This window comes from Bufo gargarizans, chromosome 3 (genome assembly GCF_014858855.1).
Source record: "Bufo gargarizans isolate SCDJY-AF-19 chromosome 3, ASM1485885v1, whole genome shotgun sequence".
Lineage (NCBI taxonomy): Eukaryota > Metazoa > Chordata > Amphibia > Anura > Bufonidae > Bufo > Bufo gargarizans.
The window spans coordinates 501,927,516-501,939,601 of NC_058082.1; the positions used below are offsets into that span (position 1 = coordinate 501,927,516).

Genomic DNA, 12,086 nt, shown 5'->3' on the forward strand with positions numbered 1-12,086 from the left:
CCCAGCCAGCCTCCCCAACTGCCGATTTGAAGCGCCGCCCAGCTCATGAATATTCAGTTTGCTGGGCGGCTTCTGCGGTCCCCGCTCTGAAGCGCTTCGCTTAACAGTGCCCTGCGCATGCGCCGGATCTTGTGAAGTCGGGGACAGTAAGCGCCGCCCAGCGAAGTGAATATTGATGAGCTGGACGGCGCTTACTGTACCGGACTTCACAAGATCCGGCGCATGCGCTGGGCACTGTTAAGCGAAGCGCTTCAGAGCGGGGACCGCAGAAGCAGCCCAGCAAACTGAATATTCATGAGCTGGGCGGCGCTTCAAATCGGCAGTTGGGGGAGGCTGGCTGGGCACAAAAGAAGTGAAACGCCGCCCCTTGGGCAGATTGCAGACCTTGGAGCAGGTTTTAAAACTTAAAGTTTACTGTTTGTATAATGTGGACAGGGGGGATACTTATATGATTGGAATACCCTGTATAAGACCTGTAGTCACATATATAGACCTCAATATGCTTATTGGCCCTGTCAGTGTCCCTTTAAACAAAAAACAAACATCACAGAGAAAAATGACTTTTCATATAAAACATAACTTTTACTGTTTTTGGTTAAAATAATACCCCTTCTTAATATATATATATATATATATATATATATATATATATATATATATATATATATATATATTTGCCTACGTCAAATAATTAGACAAAGCCTTACTTGGACGTATCAGGAGTTTTTGCTCTGTCCACTAAGCCTAATAATAGGCAGCACTTCTTGGTCTGTACAGATCACTTTACTGTAGTTATCTGCTTATCTGTCATTCTAATCCTGCCTGTAATGATATCACCTCTGTGTATAGGTAAGACCGGATCCAACATTCACAATATGCGATTGTTAAAGCTTATCTATTTTTTTCTTGTACAACGACCTCTGCACAGGTCACAGAGCATGCCTAGAAGACTCTCCCATAGAAGTCAATGAGATCCCTCCTGTCCATAGTGTGTATGGCCAATGGGGCTGCCATAAAGCAGAACAGCTCAGGCAAGATGGCCACCTGGCACTTACTAGGTCCACACTGGTTTCTAATTACCGGTCCTGTCTCGACACGCAGGAAATGCCTACTTACCAAATCACCGAGGCCAGTGATTGGCTGAACAGTCATGACCAGACATTTCCAGTGTGAAGACGAGACCAGTAATTACAAACAGGGGGAGAGACAAAGGATGGGTTAGAGTTATTATGGTTGCTTTCTTTCAAAACTTTTCAAAAACTATTTGATACAGGAATCGGTATCATTCATGCAGTCGATCTCTCATTACTAGCACCTATAAATATACAATCTTACAATACAGAACGTTTTTTTATCTGTTGTATGTCCAGAAATAATTGTTTGGTTTACATCACGTTTACATCACGCACAATTGCTCTTTGGCCATTCTGGCACTATGTATCTAAAATAATAAAGAAATAGTCGTATAATCTACCGTTTTCTGTCTACAGCTAGTATGCAGACCTATGCATCTCCATAGTTGCAGACTACAGACAAACCCTGTGTACACTGATTCTGCAGTCATGTCTTACTCCATTGCCATTGCCCCTTCTTCATGGTAACACAGACAGTGTAGTGTGTCTTACAGTTTTCTGTGCCAAACCATTGAGCCGAATAACGTAAGCCCACTTAATCTCCCTCTGAACATTGTAAGTGTTAGGAGCATCCCCAGTTTTGTAACAAAGCTGTGAAATCCATATCCATTTTTGGTAGCATTTTTAGGCCAAGGCGAGATGTAGAAGCGCTTTTCCACCGTAGTTCTCAGCCTATGCTTAAATCTGCAGCATTTCAGAAACAGGATCCTGCCGATTGGAAAATCGACAGCGTGCAGTGATTTCTGCGCTATTTTTCTCCATCCCCATGTGGGTTTGCACATTTGAGTCTTGAGCCTTAGAAACTGAGTCTTGGACACTGGGGGACAGATTCACCTCATTGTGTGTGATGCACATTTCTTCTAATGCCAAGTTGGTTACAACAATTGGAAACCTTCTCCTGTTAGCAAACTATTTATCTATATAAAGAACCTATAAGAACAATAGAAAATAATAATATAATTCCATACAAAAATTCTCCAGTGTGAGAATGTTTTTTTAGCATGCTTGCATCATAAGGTTAGTTAACGTCTGACTACCAGCAGTAAGAACGAGACATCACAAGAAATTCTGTGATACTATCAAAACCAAAGGAGACCACATAGTTTCCAAATACAGGGGCTTGGAGACATCACATGAGAACAGGATTGCTTGCTCAAAGCTACTTCCTGCCACACATGATACAGACTGAGGGGGGTATGACTTATTGGGATTTTTTTTTTTAGCAATAATATAGCCAATATATACTAAGAAAATATTAAAGGGGTTCTTCAGTCTTTTATTATTGATGACCTAACCTTAGGATAGGTCATTGATATCAGATCGGTAGGGGTCTGACACCAAGCACCCCCGCCAATCAGCTGATCCAGCCCAGAGAACCCTTTAATGTCAATAGCGACAATCTCTGTATGGAGGACCTCTAGCTGTTCTAGTGATTTTCATGAGAGTTGTCCTCCAGGAAGAAACCAAGTTTGCACACCTTTTTTTCCAGTTTCCTTTAAGTCAGTCTCCATGCACCACTGGATCTCTTCAATAGAACCCAGGAAATTCTACCTTGCCCTGTAATGACTAGGGGCATGACCCTTAAAACTGTGGTCTACAGATCAGCATCTCTTCTTTTTGGAGGTGTCCCTACTTTGGCTAATACCCATTTTCTTCCTTCTTGAAGAGAGCTAATTTGCATACTTTTATCACTGTACAATGTCTGTAAGGATCCTTTTACACAGACCGATTATTTAATAGATTATCAAGGAAGAACGTTTGTATAAACCCTCAATTCCGATAATCTGATGTGTAAAAGGTTTCGGCAATCATCCGATGAACAAGCCAACTCTACTGAGTGTGTCATTCTGTAGACACATAAAACCATAGTTCCTGTGCAGAAGCTCATGGTGTAAAAGCAGCGATCTGCTACGTAGGAACAAGGATTTTCTATGGGGACAAGCAATCACTGAATAGTTCACTTGTCCCCATACAGTGGAGGTGAAAATGCAGCAATATAAATGCAGCCGCCATCTCTGCTGATGATCTGGAGGTGATCAGGAGCGTCTGCATCATGCTGCTTCTGTCAGATAATCGGTCCGTGTAAAAGGAACCTTGTTCTCTTTAATGAAAACCTGTACCTCCCTAAATTGAGTCTAATAATCTAATATACAGGGGATAGAATGGAAGACAGTCTAGGTCCTTTTCCAAAAGGTAACACTTCTGTATCTATCTCCAGGTACATACTGCTGAAACACTAGTTGTATATTTTGGATATCAATTTTAAAAATGATACAAAAAATAGATTTACCGCATTTTTCAGACTAAGACGCACCTATGATTTGGAGGAGGAAAAAAAAAAACAAAAAAAAAACAACAAAAAAATACATTTCTATCAGACCTAATAGCGCACCCCCAAATCAGATCCCCATTCTTCGTCAGACCTCAGATAAGACCCTCATCTGACAACGGTGATCACGCCGAACCCAGTCATATAATCCCTCAGATGCCGCGATAAAAAACAATTGTGGCATCTGTGAGGTAACAGAGGGATGCGGTGCTCTCTGCTGTCCGATAAGAACCCCTGCAGTGAAATCACAGGCTCCGATCAGTTACCATGACAGCCTAAATGCTGCTGAAGCTTACCAGGCCTGCCATAGTAATCTTCCTGCTAAGCTGTGCACAAGGCTCAGCTCAGCAGGGAGAGCGCAAAATCCCATTCAGCCCAATATATCTCTATTAGGGTGAATAGGACAAGGGATCAAAAGTTCCCAGGTTCTAGCCCCATAGGGGGCTAATGATTACTAAAGAAAAAGTGAAAAAAAATATTAATTTTACATAAAAAAATTATATATATATATATATATATATATATATATATATATATATATATATACACACATATACACACACACACATATCAGGGCTGGTCAACCTGCGGCTCTCCGGCTATTGTAAAACTACAACTCCCACCATTCCCTGCTGTAGGCTGATAGCTGTAGGCAGACTGGGAGTTGTAGTTTTGAAACAGCGGGAGAGCCGCAGGTTGGCCAGCCCTGATATATGGTATCTCCATCACCGCATCCGAAAATGTCTGACCTATTAAAATATGAAAAAGAAAAATACACTATTTACCATTTTTTAGACACAGTGATCAAAAAGTCGTACATGCCACAAAAATGGTACCAACAAAAGGTAAAGTTCATTCCGCAAAAAAACAAGTTCTGGCTGTCAGAAAATTTAGATTTTTTTCCCCAAAGGTTTTTACTTTTTTAAAGTAATAAAACAAAATAAAAACTATACAAGTTTGGTATTGCCGTAATCATATTGAGTTGCAGAATAAGGATGTCATGTCATAGTGCACAGTAAACACTGTGATGTCAAAACCCCAAAAGGCTTGGCGGAATTGTTTATTTCAGATGAGGCCGCACCAAAACAAAGTGGTAATATTGCATCCCATTAGTGGGACGATTCAGTAAAATATGTAATTTATACATTTAGACCTCTGCTCTTTCTATATTTAAGTCCCCCGATGCACAACTATCAGTAAATGACCATCATCTATGGGTACACACTCATACACAAAATGCTATCTGCCACCTATAAGATGGTCCCCGCTGAAGTCAGAAAGTGCAGAGTTACAAATCTATAAAATTACAAGTTTCACTGAAAACTATATATCAATCTGCAGGGGCGTAACAAGGACATGTGGGGCTCCATGGGTAAACCTAAAATGGGACTTCACACCACTATGGCCACTTTGGTAGCATGAATATGAACAGCTTATTATTATGTTGGTTTTATTAATGTACAGGGATAATGCACACAGTGATGTCACACTGGTAGGATAACGTAAGGCTCATAGTAATATCACAATAATATGATAATACCATTGTGATGTACAGAAATTAATGAGTGATGTCAAAGTGCGGAAATAATGCAAAAAGTAATGCACTCTTCCTTTGTCCACATACATCAGAAACTGCACATATGTCTGAGTGAATATGGCCCCCCCTTAGTTATTGGGGCCCCATAGCAGCTGCTATGGCTGCTACCCTGATAGTTATCTGCTGAGCTCCTGCTGCTCTATAACATGCTGCCCACAGACTGGACTATATTTTTGGTGCAGGTCCTCTTTAAAACATGTAAAAAGGAAATTGAAAAAAATTATGAAAAACATGGAGACTATCTCGCTATTAATGGCCGTCCATGGCTATTCTTTCCCCAAGTTCATCCTGGGAAGGAGGAAGGCAGGCTGCTCACACACAGCTCATTCTCACTTCCTCGTCTCTGGGTAGCATATCTCCAGCAGGGGTTCAGAAAGAGGTAGGTTTCAGCTAGCATGTGGTTAGAGTCTGTTGAGATCAGGAGTTAAATGTGGCTCCTGGTTAACTTACGAGAGGTCAAGTGCTAGTCAAAAGGGTATGTAGATTGTATGTTCAGCTTTCGTGAGATGCCGGGTGCCAGGATCCCGCCTACTAACCAAATGGGAACTTCTCACTTACCAAATGACTAAGGGCATTAACGACTAAATGCGAGTGAAAAGAGGAGGGGACACCTCGATGTCAGCAAAGGGTCACAAGTTCACTGTGTCTGGTAGTCAGCTCTACAAAAACGTGAGAAAATGAGCTGCTTCCAGTGACCCTGCAGTGCATTACACAGCCACTGCTTCACGCAAACTACAGAGAAAGGAAAAAGCAAAACCTAGCATAGATAAAAATATAGATACAGTTATGGAAAGTGCTTTTTATTCAAAGAAAACTTGTGAAAGCTTGGAACGTAATACAGGCTTCACACGTTCCAGCCACAGAATGGCATCAAAGTTCATCGCAGTTTTCATACTGCAGCTAAAAGTAGTCCGTTAACGGCCACACTGTTATGCAGGTAAGTGGCGGTGTACCGTTTGGTCATTGACAATTAAAAGTTTTTTTAGCGGCAAACAATTTGAAGACCACACCAATCTGCATGTTGACATGGTTTCAGGTGCACAACAGCCATGGTGAGGCTGTAATGTGTGAGCATAGCCATCACACCCAGGATAATAATGGATGTGCCGTATTTTTTGCTTTATAAGATACTTTTCCCCCCTTCAAAGTAAGGGAAAAACGGCAGTGCATCTTATAAAACAAATACTAATGGGGGCTTCCATTATGGAAATGCTCACTAGTATGTAAGAGGTGTGGAGAGTGGCGATTGTACGGCTGCTAGCTCATGCTGCACTCACCGCTGCCTGGTCTTCATGTGTCCTGTGAATAGTGTCAGGACGTTGAGTGAGCACTATGACCTAACGCTGTACGCAATCCGATCACAGTGCAGCGCGGACACGTAGAAGACCAGGAAGCAATGACTGATATGGAGGTCTGGTCTGAGCTCTGATGAGGGGGGGGGTCTGACATGACAATTTGATCTGAGCTCTTATGGGGGTCCGACATGAGGGTTTCATCTGAGCTCTCATGGGGGTCTGATCTGAAGTCTGCTGAAGTTTGGGGGGTTTGATGAAAAATATTTTTTTTCTCCTCTAAAACCTAGGTGCGTCTTACCATCCAGTGTGTCTTATAAAGCGAAAAATACGGTATATTCACATTCAATTAATATATTTGAGTAAGATGTTTATGGACAGGTGACGTGGATAACAATTCGCTCATGACAATGGTGTCAAAGGTGGGATCTATTAGTCTGTAAGCAGCGCGGTTTTCCACTTTCTTGATTTACTTGCTTCTGTGATCTTCCCACATCACATTAAAAACCTGCAGCGCAAGATTACAGATACGTATACTAATTACTTTTTTACGGTGAAGTTCTCGAGATTGATGCGTTGGAAGCAGGAAGACAATTTGCATAGCTAAGGATCTGAGCAATTCTGGCAATGGTCAAATTGTCATGGATAGGCAAAGAGGCCAGAACATCTCCAAAAATGGGAGGTCTTGTGTGGTGTTAACGGTATAAAGTGGTCAGTACCAAAAGTGGTCTAAGGGCACTTGGTGACCCAGCAATAATATTATTTGAAAGCGCCATTAATTCCATTGCGCTGTACATCAAGAAGACCTTGCCCGCAAGAGCTTACAATCTACAAGTGAAGGGGGAAGAACACGGTGGGTAAGAGTAAATGCTGCTCATTTGACTGTGTGGTGACAGCATGCTTATTGCAGGTGGTAGGCTGTCCTGAAAGGTGGGTTTTCATGTTACTCTTGAAGGTTTAGATGTTAGGGAAGCATCTGATGTGCTGAGGTTGCGATTCCAGAGTATGGGAGATGCACGTGAGAAATCTTGTAGTCGAATGTGTGAAGATCAGATGAGAGGAGAACCGAGATGTAGGTCCTGTGAGGATTGGAAATTCTGAGTGGGGATATAGTGAGAAAGCAGGTCAGAGATGTAAGGAGGGGACAGGTTGTGGATGGCCTTATATATAGTTGTAAGTATTTTAAACTGAATTATCTGGGCAATGGGGAGCCAGTGAAGAGATTGGCAAAGGCAGAGGAGAAACTAGGGGAGAGGTGGATTAACTGGGCAGCAGAGTTGAGATTAGCTTGGAGGGGAGCTGGATGGAAGGCCACACAGGAGGAGGTTGCAGTAGACCTGGCGGGAGGTGACGAGGGCATGTACTAGCATTTTTGTTGACTCAGGGGTGAAGAACAAGAGAATACAAAAGATGTTCTTAAATTAAAAGCAGCAGGTGAAGGTGAGGGTTTGGATGTGTGGCTTAAAGGTAACCTGTCATCAACTTTATGCTGACCGTACTGAGGGCAGTATAAAGTAGTGACAGAAATGCTGACTTTAGCGGTGTGTCACTCATGAGCTAAAAGTAAGTGGTTGCCGAGAACCAGGATCATAATCATTGCAGCCCAGGCCTTGAAAAGAGTCAAATCTACCTGAGAAGAGTCCTGGTTATTCATGAATTTCTGCTCTCCTGCCCACCTGCTGATGACTGACAGTCTTCTACCTAGTTTTCTCCCTTTCAGCAGATGGATGAGAGTGCAGGAGATTATGAATAACCATGACTCTTCTCAAGTAGATTTAACTCTTATCAAGGCCATGATGATGATGCTGGTTCTCGGCAACCACTTACTTTTAGCTGATGGTGATGTGTGACACCGCTGAAATCAACATTTCTGTCATTACTTTATACTGCCCTCAGTATAGTCAGCATAAAGTTGATGACAGGTTCCCTTTAAAGGACAGGGTAGAATCAATTGTTATCCCCAGGCAGCGGATCTGCGAGACTGCGAACGCGTTGCGCTATTACCTGTAATGGACAGGTCAGGTAGGGGGCTGAGTGACATGGGTAAATGAATTCAGTCTTCTCCATGTTGAGTTTAAGGAAGAGGGAGGAGAAGAATGAAGATATGGGAGATGCACACACTGGGATCCTGGTGTTCCGTCGTTGGGCATAGAGATGGTATTGGCAAGCCATGGGAATGCCATCTTTCATGTTCAAAAGAGCCTCTGAAAAATGACTGATGGAATATGATTGGTTTTAGTAAGCAACTTCTCCCCTTTTCCTTTATACTGGTTTTGAGAAATCTCCCTCAACGTCTCACCTGTGCCATTTCTACACCACCTTTATACAGGAATATTTCCCAGTGGTTTCCCATGAATCAGCTATTTACACACAGGGATATTTTTGTAATGTTCCCCATTACAGCAAAATAATACAACTAAATTCATGCTATGCCTTATAATAGAGATCCAGTCTGTACACCATTCACGTGATAACTAGAAAACCCGCCAGACAAGTCAGATCATCAACATGCCCAGAGTACAATATTTTCAGGATCTAAACATCCAGAATTTTAGAGAACAGAAATAATTTTTTACTTTTTACATCATCTCCAAACTGCAGGTCACCAAAAGCTGGTACAGGACGATGGAAGATCATTTCAGACCACATGTCTTAAAGGATGGCTACTAGTTAGTGGCCACTGACACAGTCCTTTACATTTATGGCAGAGGTCTTAAAACTGGGAGGTCCCAAATGTTGCAAAACTTCTAGCATGCTGGGAGTTGCAGTTTCACAATACGATAGCTGGAAAGCCATGGCCTGATAACACAAAGGTACATTAAAGCCAAACCCATATAAAGTGGACGGATGTAATAGTTACAGTAAGACATGCATCTTAGCCCCAATGCGGACTTAAAGAGTGAATATTTCATCGTTGTCCCCGACTAATCTGGTGGCTAGGCATTTTCATATACGTAGTATGAGCCATAGTAGTTGGACCAGAATATGTACAACTGCAAATATCACGATTACATGTAGCGGCCCCCAAATCAACGACAATGCTTTGCTATATGTGAACAAGTACATGGGAGGTTGAGCGGAGCGCTTGCCTCAAACTTCTTAATCAGATCAGGATGTGAGGGACAGACAGGGTTCAGTGGAGGGGGTAGTGGGATGGGTGCTGTCAGCTCTTCCTGTACGTGTCAAATAGACTTCAATTCACCCTGAGCCCAGCACCAAGATATACGCCCACAAACTTTATCCCCAACCTGAACTCAACACCCCCCTCTCTCCCCTCATTCCCCCATCTCGGCTGCAACACATTATTATAAAAAAATAAAAAAAAGCCATGAAATAATAACAGCAGATGATGGATGTGGTAGAGAGACAGGGACCGTAAAACACACATTACGATGATACGAGAAAGAATGTGGCTATGCATAGTGGGGGTGGCATGTCTGCGCACACAGGAGATTGGCACTTGGGAGGCTATATCTGGCACATCACCCAAATATCAATTGTTTTAAGAAATAACAATATCCTCGGATACTGTTTCTTCTGGGTTGCTTGTACTTCTTACCACTGGCTCAGTGGGTAAACCCCAGTCTCCCCCACTTTTTAACCAATACCTGATCTTCCAGTTGGTTTCCCTCCGGGCTTCCTGTTTCCTTTCCTATGGCGTCTGGGACGGGTGCCACTGACACATACTTTCCACCCTTGAATGCCAGCAGAGGCTCTTCTTGTCCGCACAGTGCTTCCAGGAAATATTTCAGTACTGTGACCCGCTTACAATCCGCAGCAATAATCTAGAGGGGGAGAAGGAGGGAGAATAGATAATGAGAAAGGAAAACACAGAGCAGAGGCTGAAGAAAAGGGCCAAGTCTTCCATTAACCCTCTGAGGCTGATGTGCAATGTAGATGGTTGCAACAGCACAATATTATCCAGACCCCGCTGCTACATCTGATGGGGCTGGAGCAAATTGTCTTGTAATCTGTGTTAATGCCACCTGAAGATGTTCTCAGGGTACGGCCACACGGTCAGGTTTCTTGATGCAGTTTTGGAAGTCCAAACCAGGGGTGTATTCAAATAGGAGGAGAAGTCATATCAGTTCTTTATACTTTCACTCCTTTATGATCCACTCTCGATTTTGGCTTCCAAAACGGCATCAGAAAACCGGACTGTGAGGCCATGCCCTCGCAAGAAGACTAAGCCTCAGCAAACCCTGTCAAGTCTATGAATGGCATATTTCAATCTGTGTCTGCAGGAGAGCCACAGGTTCCCACTTCTGTGAATATGAACAATTGTATCCTCTATTTCGCCAAACCACGAAATTGAGTTTTACTGTAAACATACAGAACAAAGGAAAAAGTACCATAGGTCACTTGGCGTATCACAGGCTCCAGAAGTTTGGGCATAGGCAGCATGATCAAAAGCTTACAGACCACCTTAAACGGGTTGTCCGGGTTCAGAGCTAAACCCGGACATATCCCCATTTTCACCTTTTAGACATGAGCATCAGAGCATTTCATGAATTGCCGAATTGCGCAAAGCATGGCCTTGCTTGCTTATATTTTTACACTGCTAGACGGAGGCTTCCACCTAGCAGTGTTCCTGGTGGCGTCACCGGGCTCCCCGCTAGGTGAAAGCCTCCGCCTAGATTACCCTATGGGGAGCCCAGTACATCACCGAATCTCCATAAAAAGGCTCATATCAGGGGGCCTGTCTGGGTAAAAATGGGCATGTGTCCAGACTCCGCTCTGAACCGGACAACCCCTTTAAGAGTACATCCACAATACCGGAAATGAAAGCAGAAAAGTCCACAGTGGTTTTTGCGGTAGTTCTACAGCAAAAACAACAAAAGCTGCATGTGCTGCACTTGGTTTTTGCAAAGGGTGAAATCCGCTGGGGAGAACCGCAGCATAAACTGACATGCTGCAGATATCAAATCCGAACCGCAGGCAAATTTACGCAGCGTTTTTTTTTAACACAGTGTGTGAATGAGATTTGTTAAACTCTCTGTACAACACAGTGGATTTGCCACACACAAATTTGCAGCTATTCAATCACATGTGAATGCAGAAAAAAAAAATGAAAAAAATTGTAAAAAAGAAGTCTGATCATTAAGCTTGGGGAATGGCGCGGTGAGTCCGCTGTCAATCTGCATTATCACATCTCAGCACAGTACCAATAGAGAGGGTTTTGCTACAATATAAAGTGCTCAGTGCGGTCCCAACACTGATTAATATGTTATATTACATCCTAGTGATAGGTAAAGGGCGATCAACTGTCATCATCAGAGCACGTTTGGTCCTCCCTTGTGGGTGTGGGTGGACTGACCTTCATTTCTGAGCTGGGGACCACCATCTATGAAATATATATACCCCTTGTGGGATCATCCTTGATGTCCGACAGCGCGGTTACAAGAATTACAATGCCCAACAGCCTCAGTGTTATCACAGAAGTGGTCAGCATGGCCCTAGCAGCCAGTCTGCACCAGTTGAGAAAGATGTCATTGAACTAAGGGCAGTGAATGGGCAAAGAGCACTGACAGGACTTCAACCATGGCGTTCTCCATTTCTTACTATCCTATTATGTCAGCTATATCAATTGACTGCTGCCCATTGTAAGGGCACCATATTCTTGGGGCAGGTCTGACCTACTAGAAGTCTAAAAAGCACAAAATAATAATAGTTATATAATGAATACAAGGCTACCCCTGCCGCTCTTACTGAGGGCCGACGTGTACTGGCATGAG

At 43.0% G+C, this 12,086-nt stretch overlaps 1 protein-coding gene across 1 annotated transcript in view; it reads right to left on the reverse strand.

Annotated features, from left to right (window-relative positions):
• Positions 1-12,086, reverse strand: part of SMG6 (SMG6 nonsense mediated mRNA decay factor) — a 223,484-nt gene that overhangs the window by 20,057 nt on the left and 191,341 nt on the right. Inside the window, exon 14 of the mRNA XM_044283895.1 lies at positions 9,960-10,136. Within this exon, the coding sequence (XP_044139830.1) occupies positions 9,960-10,136 (177 nt within the window). The remainder of the gene's footprint in view (positions 1-9,959; positions 10,137-12,086) is intronic.